At 45.7% G+C, this 16,039-nt stretch overlaps 1 protein-coding gene across 2 annotated transcripts in view; it reads right to left on the bottom strand.

Moving 5' to 3' along the window:
• PTPN14 (protein tyrosine phosphatase non-receptor type 14) overlaps positions 1-16,039 on the bottom strand; it is a 112,431-nt gene that overhangs the window by 48,348 nt on the left and 48,044 nt on the right. For both annotated transcript variants that reach the window (XM_033144776.1, XM_033144777.1), the window contains exon 3: positions 13,905-14,074. In XM_033144776.1, the coding sequence (XP_033000667.1) occupies positions 13,905-14,074 (170 nt within the window). The remainder of the gene's footprint in view (positions 1-13,904; positions 14,075-16,039) is intronic.

Below are 16,039 nucleotides of genomic sequence, written 5' to 3'. Positions count from 1 at the left end.
ACAATTTTACCGTTAACACTGGAACATATAATTCTTAAAAAAAAAAAAAAAAGAGTCAGCTTATATAAGCCCAATGCAATAAAATTCAATAGCTACCAATAAAAACCCCAGGAGCAGAATGTGCAGTAAAACCTTCAAGTAAAAACCGGGGGAAACAAATGAGTTTTAAAAACTTTCCTAAAAGACCTGAGCTGAGGGAGCTCATCATATATCTCTTGGAAGAGAACCCCACCACTGAAAAGCCCCAATCTCCAATGTACGCCTTATCTCTCATGCCTCCTTTCAAAGTTCAAAGCAAACCTCTGTCGGCTCTTTTGCATGCACTTGCAAATGTGAAGTGGAATAGCTTTGATTCTGCTTTGGTTCCTGGTTTGCCTCAAGTGAAGAAAATAGACAGAGGAGAGGAGAGAGGGCGAAAGGAGGAGAAAACATGTGAGCCTGAGACAGATTCTCACAGTGAAGCGACACATTATCTTCCAGGTTGTAAGCAGTTTGTTTAGAAATTGGCATAATAAGCCTCTTTTAAAGTAACTCTTTTAAAGTAACTCCCAGTAGTAATATACGGAAGTGAGAGCTGGACCATCAAGAAGGCTGATCGCCGAAGAATTGATGCTTTTGAATTATGGTGCTGGAGGAGACTCTTGAGAGTCCCATGGACTGCAAAAAGATCAAACCTATCCATTCTTAAAGAAATCAGCCCTGAGTGCTCACTGGAAGGGCAGATCCTGAAGTTGAGGCTCCAGTACTTTGGCCACCTCATGAGAAGAGAAGACTCCCTAGAAAAGACCCTGATGTTGGGAAAGATGGAGGGCACAAGGAGAAGGGGACAACAGAGGATGAGATGGTTGGACAGTGTTCTCGAAGCGACTGGCATGAGTTTGGCCAAACTGCGGGAGGCAGTGAAGGATAGGCGTGCCTGGCGTGCTCTGGTCCATGGGGTCACGAAGAGTCGGACACGACTGAACGACTGAACAACAACAAAAGTAACTCTTACTTGGAGGCAACTCCCACAGTACTGAACATGACTTACTCTAAACCAGGGGTCAGCAAACCTTTTCAGCAGGGGGCCGGTCCACTGTCCCTCCGACCTTGTGGGGGGCCGGACTATATTTTTGGGGGGGGGGGGATGAACGAATTCCTATGCCCCACAAATAACCCAGAGATGCATTCTAAATAAAAGCTCACATTCTACTTATGTAAAAACACGCTGATTCGCTGAGCGTCCGCAGGCCGGATTTAGAAGGCGATTAGGCAGCATCCAGCCACCGGGGCCTTAGTTTGGGGACCCCTGCTCTAAACCACAGAGTCTAGGGCTTGCCGATCAGAAGGTTGGCGGTTCGAATCCTTGCGACAGGGTGAGCTCCCGTTGCTCGGTCCCTGCTCCTGCCCACCTAGCAGTTTGAAAGCACGTCAAAGTGCAAGTAGATAAATAGGTACTGCTCCAGCAGGAAGGTAAATGGCATTTCCATGCGCTGCTCTGGTTTGCCAGAAGCGGCTTAGTCATGCTGGCCACATGACCCGGAAGCTGTCTGTGGACAAACACCAGCTCCTCGGCCTATAGAGCGAAATGAGCGCCGTGTTGTAAAAATTTTAAGATCCTTCATATATATATAATAATTGTTATTAATGTACCAAACAAATAAGGCCACATGTCTGAAAACAGCACAGAAAGACAGGCCTCACTCCATTTTGACTCTTAGCTGGCCAAGTGTTTTCATCTGCAGGGAGGAGGTGAAAAGTCTGCCTGAGTGCCAGATGATGGGCCATTTCCCTCACAAAGGACAGCCATTAGCCCTAGGGCAGGAAACCTTTTGTTTTGCAGAAATGTGTGTCTGGGAGGGGTCAAGGAGAGATGGCACAGGTGTGGGAAACTCCCAAGTTACCTCCTCTGACCCTCCCATTTTGTGATGTAGCTCTGATGTATCTGGGGAAATGGTGGTCTTGGCTTACATCTCTTCTGTTGATTGGATGATGTTTCTGGGGGTGGGTAGACTCCAGGGGGGATTTTGAAATGTCTTTATAAGAGCATGCCTGCATTGTTCTGGGTCTTTTCCCCTGAGAAACACCGTTGTTGCAACAGCTTCAATAAAGATCAAGCTTACTAGCTGCTTTGCTTCTCAATCTTCTCTGGTTGGCCTCTGTTTTTTTACTCCTACCAATGGAGAACCTGCAAAGGACTTTGCAAGGGCTCTTGTGTACCCCATAAGGGAATAAGGGCAGAATTTTTTCTTATTACAGCCGCAACCCCAGAGTCGTCCGCGGCTGGACCTAACGGTCAGGGGTACCTTTACCTTTAAATATGCATGGGCTTCAGCTTTATTTATGTGGAGATGCCCTTTGCAATCGCAAGCCAACGTGGGTCACCTCTCAAGAGGGGTTATGTAAAAGTGACATCCTTGTACCCAGCAGTTCGCGCCCAGGTATGTGTTTACAGCTCACTACAGCGCTAAGCTCTGCAGAAACGCCACAGGTCTGGGCAAGCGAATGGAATTCTTTTGTGACTTGTAGGCTCAACGTTGTTAACTAAATCCCAACTTCAGAATCACCTGTGAAACAGGATTGTTTTCAAATTATACATTCGGTTACCCTCCATCGACCCGATTGCCTTCGGGGTGGGTACGCTGGTAATGGAGTCTGCAGGCACTGGGGTGTGGTGTGTCGTGACCCCGCTAGAGGAGTTCTCTTCAGGGAAGAATCTGGTACGATTCCTTTACAGATCCCTGGGAAGAGGGATTCAATGGTAAACCATTGAGGGAACTGGGAGGGGAAATGGAGCCTCCTAAGAATTCTCGATGCCCTTAGCAAACTACAGTTCCCAGGATTATTTCGGGAAGACGTGACTGTTCAAGTGATGTCACAGTGCTTTCAAGGTACAGTGCGGACGTAGCTTAAAAATAAACTTGGCAGAAATTCTCCTTCCTTCCTCGTGCAACGGGGCAAGTGGGGGAGAGCATGTGAATGCAATTCTTTGCCTGGGTGTGCATGCTTAAGGTTCTGTGCAAACCAGCGACATTGTTATCTGACCTGGGCAAAGAGAGGGCACTGAGCAAGTCCTTTTACTGTCGGAGGCAAATGCACAGTGGCATTGGGTCTGCTCACTGTTGTAGCTTGAATGCTGCTGTGCCAATAGAGACCGTGGAGAGATTGAGCACATCTCATGAAATTTTGAGGATATATTTATATTTCCCCTCAAATTATTCATCAGCCACTCTCCAGTGAATTATCTGAAAGCCCTAGTAAAAAGAACAAAGCTGCATTCATTTACGTTAGTTACCCATTCACTGACCTCTCACAGTACATAAATTCCTCACTGTTAACTACATGGGGGGTAGGAGAAAGAGGAGGGGGGGAGTTAATCATATTCGGATAATTATCCTTCCCCTCCTCACACAAGTGGGAACTACCATTTATTTTTTCTGTGTAGAAGCATCTGCAGAGATGCTTTTCCTATTTTGATTTGAGAAAAATTGCATCCCCCATTACAGAGAAATCTACAGATTGTAAAACCCAAAAGGTCAGGGCCACTTGAGTTATTTCAAACAAGTCGTGCTGAAAATGCCTCGTACAATTAGTCAGTAAGTTGTCTCGTTTTAATTATTGCTTTCATTTTTTTTCGTAACAAAGAGGGTTAATTGAACTCTGCAAGCACTAAGATGCAAGAAAGGCGCAAAGGAAATTGTGTCACACTTTTGAACTCCCATCTTCTTTCAGGCTCGTTTGCATATTACAATGGTTATGCAAATGCAGCTAATTACATTAAGCTCTCCCTCAACAGTTTAGACAAGGGATGGCCAGTTCTTGAGTTCTTGGGAACGACGACTCTGCAGCCCTGACGGAAACCCGGGGTCCATACTTTGTTGCAGAACACAATTCTCTAATGAGCCATCAACCTCTAAATTCAAACTGATGCTGTCTAAACAGTAATGGATTCACAATTCTGGGGCTTAGGCAGCACAGGAATCATCACTGGGATGGAATGGTGGTCGAGGAATGCAATATGTGGTTCCAATTTAAATACAAAGCAGCTGAGAGGGGGTAGTTCTCAGATGCAAAGGGTGCTAAGTGGGGTATGAATGCAAAGAATAAAGGTCCCCACATGCAATGGGATTCCCCACTCCATCCTACCCCTGTGTGCCTCCTAAACCTGTTCTGGGTTTTCTCCCCAACCCTCCAGAGGCAATTTCAGGGGCATATGGGCAAAGGAGAGGGGGAGAAAGTCCTATTGCACAAGCGGACCTCGTTCACGCACACGACAACTTAGTTAAGAACATACGAAAAGCCTGCTGGATCAGGCCATCTAGGCCAGCATCCTGTTCTCACAGTGGACAACCAGTAGCCCAAACAGCCTGACCAAATAAAGCAAGCGTGAATTATTTCTTCAGCAGGGAAAGGGTTAAGTGGCCTATAAATTATTAAATCAAATTAATAAAACATATAAATAAGTACAGGTGAAACTCGAAAAATTAGAATATCATGGAAAGGTTCATTTCTTTCAGTAATTCAACTTAAAAGGTGAAACTAATATATGAGATAGACTCATGACATGCAAAGCGAGATACGTCAAGCCTTTATTTGTTATAATTGTGATGATTATGGCGTACAGCTGATGAGAACCCCAAATTAACAATTTCAACTTTGGGGTTTTCATCAGCTGTAAGCCATAATCATCACAATTATAACAAACAAAGGCTTGACATATCTCGCTTTGCATGTCATGAGTCTATATCATATATTAAACTCCAGTAGCTAATGAAAACTATTGCTTACATGAATGGACTTTTCCACGATATTCTAATTTTTCGAGTTTCCCCTGTATTACCCTATCTTTACATACCGCTGCCACCTGACACACGGAAGGGCTGTAGCTCAGTGGTGGAACACCTGCCCTGCATTCTTCACAGGGCCGACCCAAGACATTTGGGCACCTGTTAGCTAACCACAAAATGGCGTCCCCACCCCACCAGGGAAGAAAAGGCAAATGAAAGATGTACACCAGGAACAAGGGGTGGGGAGAAATCAAATCAACCTTACATGACGGTTGAAGGCTGCTGTGGGGTGAAAGAGGCCTGCTCTGAATCAAGCCGGGTGGGTGCAGACTCCAGAAAGTAGCCCCCACCATTTTCTCCCTAAGGATGGGCCAACACTGCCTCTGAGAGGCTGCAGCAGAGGTGGCATTGTGGGGGCCGCCAAGGAGGATCCAGCCTCGAAAGAGCATGCTGCAGTTTCTGCCACAGCAGCAGCGGGTGGTGCATTCCTTGGCGGCTGGATCTGCTGCCTCTCTGGATGCTGCTGCCTGAGGTGGTTGCCTCACCTTGCCTCGTGGGTTGGCCGGCCCTGATCCTTGGCATCTCCAGGTAGCGCTGGGAGAGAACCCTGTCTCAAATCCTGTAGACCACACTGAACTTGATGGACCAAATGTCTGATTCAATATAAGGTAGCTTCCAGTGGAACTATGGATACTATTAACCAACACCTAGTCTGGTTACATTTTGGCAGGGCCACATGGTGGAGCCATAATTCAACCCATAATTTGGCACATAAAAAGGTCAAGAAGCCTGCTTTCCTCTTGTGAGGTGTTTTTGAACGTTTGCAAGCAGAAACCTTCCCCAGCAGGAACCAGGACAACAAACAAGGGCAAAGAATTGCTTGTGCTGAGATTGCAAGTGGGTAGCAAGGAAGTTGATTTAAGCAGTCCCACCCTACCAGCACCATGAGATGCTTAGGTGATGTCATTGCTTGGGCAGAAACACTATGAATCATCTATGTTGCTATATTTATAAAAAGATGCAAAGGGGCACCCTCCTTCTGCACTGCCAACACTCTTCGGCACATCATGGTCTCAACATGCCCAAGACCAAACCCTTCCCAGTGGATTAGCAGATTTCCCCTCCTCCTTGTTGGTGGTTCCTGGTGGTTTCTGCCAGGCAGAGAAAGAGGGGTGACCTATCTGCTACTAAGTGATAAACTACTACTAGCGGTAATAAACTACTAGGCTGTACTAAGGTCTCCAAGACTGCTGCTGAGAGTTTATGTGAACACAAAATGTGGTGGTTGATTTGGGAAGATGCCCAAGGCTTACTTACCTAGGAGTAAGTCCCAACCAATTCAACAGGACTGACTTCCAACTAGCCATGGGTAGGACTGCACTGTGAATTTGTGGTGTGAATTCAGGATCTTTGTTCTTGGAGGCAAATTTCAGAAACTTCCCCATTGTCAAATATTTCCATGGTCTGATTCAGATGCAAAGCTAAAATGGAGCTTAGTGCTACATGAGCGAACCTGCTTAAACTTTGGGGTCAAGTTTCCCCCATTCCTTTTTTCAGTGCATGCCAGAGGAGAAGATGGGGAAAATCTGCTTCAAGTGCAAATTGTGGTGAATTGAAACCATGTTGTACTGAATCAAACCACAGTTTCTGATGCTGGATTTTTCCAATAAACCAAAGGTTAAAGTAATTGGATATACCGGTAATACCAAACCTCAGTCGCTTTAAACCCAATGGTGGGTATTTCCAATTTCTTCTTATGGTCAGGGTCTCGTCATAGGGGCTGGGTGGCGCGGCACACCAGGGCGCCAGGCCCCCCAGGGGCGCCCCCGCGAGCCCGCCGGCATACCGGGCGCCCCCTCCCCAACCCACGCCCGCCCTCATGGGGCCATTAAGACAGCCCTGCTTATGGTGCACACCTGAGGAAGAGACAGGTAAAGTGCTTGCTCTTAAGACAAAAGCAGGCTCATTCATTTTAGCTGTCAAATGTACAAGTCGGCCCCTGTGCTTCTACTTAATAGGGTTGTCAACTTTACTAAAACCATGTTTAAAGTTACAATATGCATTTTAATTGGAAACTCACAACCATCTTATAGAAAAGTGTGCTTTGAGGTGCAACTCAAATGGAAACTTGGTAATCAGGTATCAAACTCTTTTGTTCCTATTCCTGGGCAATCCCCCCCCCCCTGGTAAAATGTACAAATAGAAATACATTTTTTAAAGCAAGGGAAAATATACCCAAATCTGAGCATCCTCTTGATACTAACACACCTTATTTTAGATCATGCCAAAGTACCGTAACGTTTTTTTTCCCCTTCCCAGATCACATTGTAATACTTTTTTTTTTTTAAGGGACTGGGGAAGCAGCAGCAGTTCTGTAGCTGACAGCCAAAGGAAAAACAGCCCTGTCATTTCCAATATAAATACAGCACATTGCTGAAAGGGCCCAAATGATAAGCAGCTTTCCGGTCTTCCTTGCGTCCTCAAATGAGGTTTGCTCTGATCACTGACTCAGTTGCATTCCCATGAAGTGCAGAGGAAGGAAACCAGAATACCATGAATTCAGGAATCTTCTTTTTTTCTACTCTTGTTCAACCAACCAACTAACTAGCCACATTGGCGTATGGCTCACATCTCCCGGTGGCAATGAGAGTGAACAGATTTCAGCAAGTTAGATTACAGCGAACTGGGGCTTTTAATACAGTAAAAGGCGCTTGCGGCATGCCCACATTCTATACCTCACAAGCCTTGCTCCACCCCTCTTTCATCCTAAAATTAACCGTTAACTTTTGAGGGTGTTGCGTGCCCATCTTAACTCCCGAGAGGGACTGTAGGGAAGGAGATGGTCTTTCAGATATTTGAAGCCTATGCTAGAAAACTGAATGAGCCTCCACAGCATTAAATAATTAAAAAATAGTCCAGTAGCACCTTAGAGACCAACTAAGTTTGTTCTAGGTATAAGCTTTCGTGTGCATGCATACTTCTTCACAAAAGCTTATACCTAGAACAAACTTAGTTGGTCTCTAAGGTGTGTGGGTTAAACCACAGAGTCTAGGGCTTGCTGATCAGAAGGTTGGTGGTTTGAATCCCTGCCACAGGGTGAGCTACCGTTGCTCGGTCCCAGCTCCTGCCCACCTAGCAGTTCGAAAGCACGTCAAAGTGCAAGTAGGTAAATAGGGACCGCTCCGGCGGGAAGGTAAACGGCGTTTCCGTGCGCTGCTCTGGTTCGCCAGAAGCTGCTTTGTCATGCTGGCCACATGACCCGGAAGCTGTCTGCGGACAAACGCTGGCTCACTCGGCCTATAGAGCGAGATGAGCGCCGCAAACCCAGAGTCGGACACGACTGGACCTGATGGTCAGGGGTACCTTTACCTTTACCTTTAAGGTGCTGCTGGAATATTTTTAATTGTTTTATTTCGACTGCATCAGGCCAACATGACAACCTACCTGAATCTAGCATTAAATAATGTCAGTTTTGCCTATGGGTTCAGGCTGCATCAGTGCAGAAATCGATCAAAGGTTCCCAAGACCGCCCGCTCCATGGACTCCCCAAGTATTACAAAGGACAAATTCACACATGTATATTCGTGCCGCTCTGACTTTGCAACACCGTTGCGCAGGTGAAACGGGCAGTTGTTTCATACCAAAAACTTTCAACGAACCTATGTGTAACAACCATGAGTCACTGAGAGATATGTCAATGCATATTACACATGCGCCTGCTGCCTCCATGATATAAAGCTGCCACCAGAATAATCATAATAATTTGAAAACCCACCGTCCTGCCCAGGAGAAATGCATTACAGTATTCTACAGCAGAAAAGCACATTGTACAATCCTATGCACGAAGTAAGGCCTGTTGTAGCCAATGGGGCTTAATCCCTAGCTGTAAAACTGTTTAGAATTGTGGTCTTTAAGAAGGAAGCTCTAAGCAAACCATCTTGCTTCAAGCGTTTTTGATCTTACCACAAAATGTTTTGTTTGCCTCTAAGGTTTTAGTTTCCTTTGGCAGAGCCATGCCATATCACTCACTCCACGTGCCAATAGAAGCCACGAGCGTTTTACACACCCCTTGGCTACACTTTTCAAAGTTCATTCATTTACGAGTCCACTTTCTTCTCAAGACGTTTGAAGTACAGTACTAAAGTACAGCTGTTTCCCATGTCGTTCCGAGTGTGTTTGTTGGGGGTAGGAACCCTCAACCTTTCTAAAAATTATTTTTAAATATTTTCTTCTTTAGACACGTTTTTAACAGTTAACGTTCAGTCAGGCAAAGCATAACAGAGAATATTGGAAAGTGCCAAGATGTGTATATTATTTTTAAAGTTGTTTTTTCCCCCCCGAGCAGCCCAATCTCAATCAAATGTAAAGCAATCACACAAAGCAAGCCGCTCATTCAGGTCATACATACAGACTTGATCTGGAAGGTTTCTGACATAAATGGCATTAACAAAAAACTGTCAACGTAAGCGGTGAAGAAACTGCATTTATTTAACCCAAAATCTAGGAGGAGTGGGGGATAGGCCCAATTAAACCACAGTTATGAGCTAACCTGAATCTACCCAATCCAGAATCCTCATTCTGACATTAGCCAATTAGGGAAATGAAGATTGGGGAGATGGGTGATTGAAAATGACTCTCTTGCAGCATCATGTATAATGTTCAGCTGGGACCTGGACAAAGGAACTTTAAGTTAAATAATAAAATTCTGAACTCTCCTAACCTTGCACCAGAGTTTGGAGAATCCACCTGCCCAGCCCTTTGTTTCAAATTAACTGTAGCCAAGCTTAACCACAGTCTGATGTATGTGGAATCTCAATCTGTACACCTGAATTCTATTAGCTGGGATACAGGTATTTTAGTTGTAATCTGTTCCCCTCCCATTCATTCATTTAGTGTTTTACTCCCTCCTCGTGGGGGATGTCGTCGCTGTGTATGATTCTTTAATAAACAATGATACGGCTTAGTAAAGACTGCTTTGGCAGCGTTGTTTCCTCATTGCCGAAGTCCAGGGTTTTCTCAAAGACATTACAGTTCCCACCAACAGTCTCCCCCAAACAGTACCCTTGTTGTGGGTGGACCAGGTGTAGACCATTCAGCCCCTTGAATGGGTGACCACTGGAAGCCCTGTTAAAGAGCAGGACATGACTCGAGTAAAATAAAGAAATAAATATTAATTACCAACATGAAATTGCTCTAATGTCTACAGACAGTAAGTTGCTGCTGCAAGATACGTCCGACTTTTCCAAGTTAGGCAATACACATTTCAAATGTTTTCAAATACTGTATGAATATTCTGCCTTCACCTCCCTGACCTACACAGTCTCTCTCCGCCGCCCCCACCCCATTTTTCAAGGCTGAGAGCCTAGCAAAGCCTCAATATGGTCTTAAGATATTTGCCGCAAAGAGTTCAGGCTTCAATACTCAACACAATGGGAACAAGCTCTCCATTCACTGGTGGGAGTCAGCAGGGAGAAGGGTTTGCCATCCTCAGCAAATTATTTTTATAAACAGCGAATTAAAACCATTGAAGGCGCTCTCATTCCAAAGCCCACGGGAGAAAGTTCTGACCCCTCTAGAAGAATCCCGTGGAATGAAAACAAAGAATCCAAGAACATTAAATCCAACACATGACCATACAAAAACACCCACTATGAAAAAGTCACATAACTTTCAAAAGGTGCCTGGCCTATTCTATTCTGTTCCAGGTTTCACAACAGGGCTGCAACATTTTACTGATAATATTGAAGGAAAGCACGGCTATTAAAAGTGTGCCAAAATTTGGCCCCCTTTGCAACCAGACAGAGGGCCTTCTTGGTAGTGGCACCCGCCCTGTGGAACACCCTTCCATCAGATGTCAAAGAAATAAGCAGCTATCCTATTTTTAAGAGACAACTGAAGGCAGCCCTGTTTAGGGAAGTTTTTAATATTTAATGCTGTAGTGTTTTAACATTCATTTGGGAGCCGCCCAGAGTGGCTGGGGAAACTCAGCCAGATGGGTGGGGTACAAAAAATAAACAATTATTATTATTATTATTATTATTATTAGAGAGCCAGTGTGGTGTAGTGGTTAAGAGCGGTAGACTTGTTATCTGGGGAACCGAGTTCGCGTCTCCACTCCTCCACATGCAGCTGCTGGGTGACCTTGGGCTAGTCAAACTTCTCTGAAGTCTCTCAGCCCCACTCACCTCACAGAGTGTTTGTTGTGGGGGAGGAAGGGAAAGGAGAATGTTAGCCGCTTTGAGACTCCTTCGGGTAGTGAAAAGCAGGATATCAAATCCAAACTCTTCTTCTTCTTCTTCTCTTCTATTATTATTATTATTAGATACCCGCAGCCATGCAGGACCTATTTTCCTATGCTGTGCACTGTGAGCATGAATTCTGCAGCCATGTGCATGAGACCAGTGTGGGTACTTGGGGTGGGGAAAAATTGGGGGGGGGGAGAATCCACAACCTGGAGCAAAATAATCTGATCAGCAGCCCCCAGTTCAAAGGCAGACTGGTACAGTCGGATACCCAAACTAATCAAGGTAACGAAAAGTGCACTGTTTAGAAACTGTTTAGTTACCTGACCAAAGGATTAATATTCGCACTAAAAATTGCCAAATGGAGGGAAGGCACTTAAAAACAATGTTCTCACACTGCAACAGTTTCAAACATGCAAAAAGAGTATGTTGCAAAGGCAGGCTGAAATGTTTGAGGAAACTATGAGTGCCTTTTTCCTTGCTGGGAAACAATGGGTGCAGGGAGAGATGGAGGCACAACTGTTTTTTCTTCTTGATTTATAATTCCCCTTGCCATCACAAAACCGATTTTCATCCCGCATCATTTTCCAGGAAAGTTAGAATCACAGGATGAGAGGAACAGGCAGATAGATAAACAATGACAGAACACTGCTCACATTACGAGTTCCTCACTTTATCTTACTTTACTTTGGATGTCGAGTCGGGGGGGGGGGGAGAGATGTATCTGGGAAAACTGATCCTGGTTAGAATCATGAACTATGAGCCTGGCATGAAAAAGGCAGAAAAAAATGGAGTCCACAAAGACGGATGAGTGAAATTAGTGCAACTCAGTTGGACTTCAAAATGCCGCATGATAAGCCAACTTGCTGTCCTCTGCATAAACATCTCGTTGCCACTGTGTTTTTGATGTGGGGTCCTTTTGTAAATGTGACCTTCAATCTTTCATGCAGATAATTATTTATGGTGTTTTTCTTTCCCCTCAAGCCCTGGAAAATGTCACGCTGGTTAGGCAATGGACCTGGTATAAGGAGCTGAGTTCCTGCGGCATTGGACATCTTAAAGGCCCACAGCAGGGTTAAGGATGATTCACATAACCAGCCCGTGTGAGAATGGATGCGTGAGCAGCCATGCTACAGCCACACCACCTGTTTTAACGTCACTCCTGATTTGTTTCTGTGCAGATTTAACAATGCTGCAAAGTTAAAGCAACCCGCAAACGGAGTGGGGAATTCACACCGGAAAACACATGGAAGGTCTGCACCAGGCCTTAAAATTTACCGGAAATGTAAAAAAACACCATACTTGTTGAGCTCTGTAGCCTGCTTTCATATTTACACTAATTTCAATGCATGTGAATAGGGCTTGGCACATTACACTTCAATGAGCCTGAGGAGATTCAAATGCCACTGATGTCCTTTCAGGAAGAAGTACAAAACCTAGGTATGTCTATCTAGAACAGTGTTTTTCAACCTTTTTTGGGCAAAGGCACACTTGTTTCATGAAAAAAATCACGAGGCACACCACCATTAGAAAATGTTAAAAAAATTAACTCTGTGCCTATATTGACTATATATAAAGTAATTCTCTTGAATTTTTCAATTTTTCCCACGGCACACCAGGCAACATCTCGCGGCACACTAGTGTGCTGCGGAACAGTGGTTGAAAAACACTGATCTAGAAACACTAAAATGGCAGCTCGGGATTTCTGCTGGAATCGTCCACAGTGACCGAGACTGGAGAAAATCTAGAGCCACTATACTGAACTCAACGAGGCTTGTTTCTGAGGAGGCACAAATAAGATTGCAGCGTAAGTCAGGTAACACGGCCATATGGTGGATTTTGTCTATGCAACTAGAGAGCCGTGTAAACATGGCCGTTTGATCTGCAAGTATTATAAACAGGGATCTATATCAGCATCAAGGGATGCATTACACTTGAAGAGCCGACTTAAATTAGCAATCCATGCAAATATCTGTCCTTCAGAGGGCCATAAAGACTGCTTTATACCAGGTAACTATTCAAATCGCAGGTGCTTCAGCAACACCAGACAAGTACTGTACTTCCACCTGCAGACGGCTGGCAATACAGAGAACAGCTGGATGGCCACAAATTTGCTGTTTAACGGGTCTGTAATTAAAAGTACCGACTTTTTTGGGGGGGAGGGAGGAATTTGCTCACATTCCTCCCTGATGTTGCTGAAGCCTCCTCCTGGCACACTTATTTATTTAATTTAATTTGTGAACTGCCACTTATGAAGCACTTTGAAGCAATCTTACAATACAATAAAACCACATATAAAACAACTGCATGCATTAAAACAGTCAAAACAATTTTGAATTCAATGCAGACACAGAACTTAGCTGCATTGGCAAAGAAAACGAGCCTTATGTCCGTTGTTTATGCACGCTAACACTGTGACACCAGATGGCACTGTGGAGTTCTGTTTTTGCTTACCCCCTTCCTCTCTGAAAGTCAGCCTAAAATTGCCTCCATATGTAAATCTTATGCAAATTTATGCCATGGACAGGTCCCCAGAGTTTTTTCAGTACCTAGCAACTCTTCCTGAGATACCCCCCTGCAAACCATGGTCTGAAAATCGGGAGCAAATGTTACATTCTGCAGTGGTTAACAGTCCTTACGTCACCTTGTGGTAGGTGAAACATTGCTGCTGGATGAGTCAGGCAGCAGCCAAGTCAGCATAGTACCATTGCACCAGCGCAGTCAATCTGGCATCACCCCATTGGGCACCTCACCCCACCTGGTAAGCAGCAGTGACTCACCTGCCAGGAGGTCAGGTAAGCCCCTCCACCCCACCGAGCCGTCTGCTATTGGTGACATCTGCAGCAAGGCAGAGGTCTCAACTATGAAAAGTACAATGAAACAGATCTTTGGGTACCTTGTGACTTCTTGTTGTAGTCTGGCAACGCTGGGCACGTAGAACATGACCCCAAAGAACAGCAAAGGCTCGCTGGCAAACTTGTCCAGCTGCTTTTTCAGCGGTTTCTCCAATTCCACCCATCGCACTTGCTGGCTCTTGCTGTGAAACCAAAGGCCAAAATAGTGTGTCTGGAGAGGGGGAGGAAGAGTTTAAAAGCAGGTTTATTCGCTGGGCAAGTTTACAAAGAGCAAAACCCCTCTCCTGTTTACTTCCTCCCATAAATTAAAAATCTATGTGTATTAACAGTTACCAAATAACAATAGGTTTCATTTTTAGGAACCTAAGAAGTTGCCTCAGACAAAGTCAGAGCTGCAGAACTATCCAGAGCCACTGGTACAATGTCTGGCATTGATACCCCAGGGTTTCAAACAGAGGACAATTCCCAGCCCTACTGTAAGATGCCAGGGATTGAACCAGAGGCCTTCTACATGCAAGGTAAATGCTCTACTGCTAAGCTACTGCTTCATTCTTCCATCCTATCAGGGCCGTCTTAACCATTGGCACTAGGGGTGCATGGCTGAGAGTCCAGGGCCAAGGGTTGGGAGTCCGGGGAAGAGCTGCCAACAGCCGAGTGGAGCAGAGCCCGTTGGAGCGCCGCAGGCTGTTCTGCTGTGGGTGGCTTTTCCCCAGACTCCAACGCTCGCCCCCGAACTCACGCCAAGCTGCCTGCAGCAGAAGAGCCCGTGGCGCTCCGATGGGCTCTGCTCCGCTCAGCTGTCTGTTCTTGCCCCAGCTGCATGGTGGCTGTTTCGGCACAATGCACAGAGCACCGTGTAACATTGTAGGTGCTGCGCGACACATCCCGTTGCATGTGCCAAGCTGCGGGTTCCTTTGCTGGCTTTTCTGCTGTCGGCGCACACTCCCAGCGCCGCCCAATGTGGGGTGCCAGCGCAGAACAACGGGGAATGCAAGCGGCAGCGGAGGAAACATCTCCAGACGGGATCCGCTGCATGCCAATAGCACTGACGGCAACAACAAATCCCGACGAATAGGAGCGCGCGGATCCCGTCCGGAGATCTTTCCTCCGCTGCCACTTGCATTCCCCATCCTTTTGCGCTGGCACCCCACATTGGGCGGCGCTGGGAGTGTGCGCTGACAGCGGAAAAGCCAGCAAAGGAACCCACAGCTTGACACGCGTAACAGAATGCATCACACAGCGCCCACAATATTACACAGCGCTCCAGGTGCTTCCAAAACAGTTGGCCGCCATGCAGCGGGGGGGGCCAGCGGGCGGACAGTGCAGTGACTGTGCCACACGACATTTTGTCGTCCCCCCAGCATGGAACCCGCACCCACCTTCATATGCCCCTGTGTGTGGGGCGCTGGCACCCCGTTGGTTGGCATCCCGCAACCATTCTAAAGGTAAACAACTATTCCCCTTAAAAAAGGTTGACAACTCTGGGCAACCTAGGGGCGCCAGGCGGATCTTTGCACCCTGGCGTCACACATGCTTAGGACGGCCCTGCATCCTATACTAAATGGCAAACTTGTTAGTTCTCCAACTCTGGCCATCAAAGTTTGGGGAGTAATTCATGTGACTTTTCACAGTAGCTTAGTGGTGGAATTTCACATGGCATCTGGTCTTGTGAATGAGGTTCAATTCATTCTAGGATTCTGGCACCAACATACACCTTGCACTTACAATTTATGATCAAACAAAGAGTAGGAAACAACTGAAATTTTGCCAGTCCTGAGATAGGAATAAATGTAACACTTCCCCATCCTTTGATTAGGCCTAAGGGATCAGGAATAAGCTTTGTGATATCACACCTCTCTCAAATGCAAGTTTCCTCACTCCCCACACCTTCCCAAATGGCTTGATGTTATAATTGTTTAAAGGAATAAAATAACCACTTGGTTTGTTTCGTTCCTCTGTGTTGTCAGAGCAAACATCTATCTGTCAGATTTCAGTGTGGATTAAAGTGCAGGCTGGTTCAAGTTACTTGCAGTCTGCCAAGACATTTTATGGGCTCCACATGCAGAAGTTGACTGGCCTGGCTGATTACTCTTACTTTAGCATTGGCCGTGGAACAGGATAGCATCCATCAGTATATACTTGATGGCAGCAGGCTAGTTGACCAGCCCGTGACACA

This window comes from Lacerta agilis, chromosome 3, assembly GCF_009819535.1.
Source record: "Lacerta agilis isolate rLacAgi1 chromosome 3, rLacAgi1.pri, whole genome shotgun sequence".
Classification (NCBI taxonomy): domain Eukaryota; kingdom Metazoa; phylum Chordata; class Lepidosauria; order Squamata; family Lacertidae; genus Lacerta; species Lacerta agilis.
Note: the sequence above shows the minus strand (reverse complement) of the source record. Positions and strands in the feature narration are given on the sequence as shown.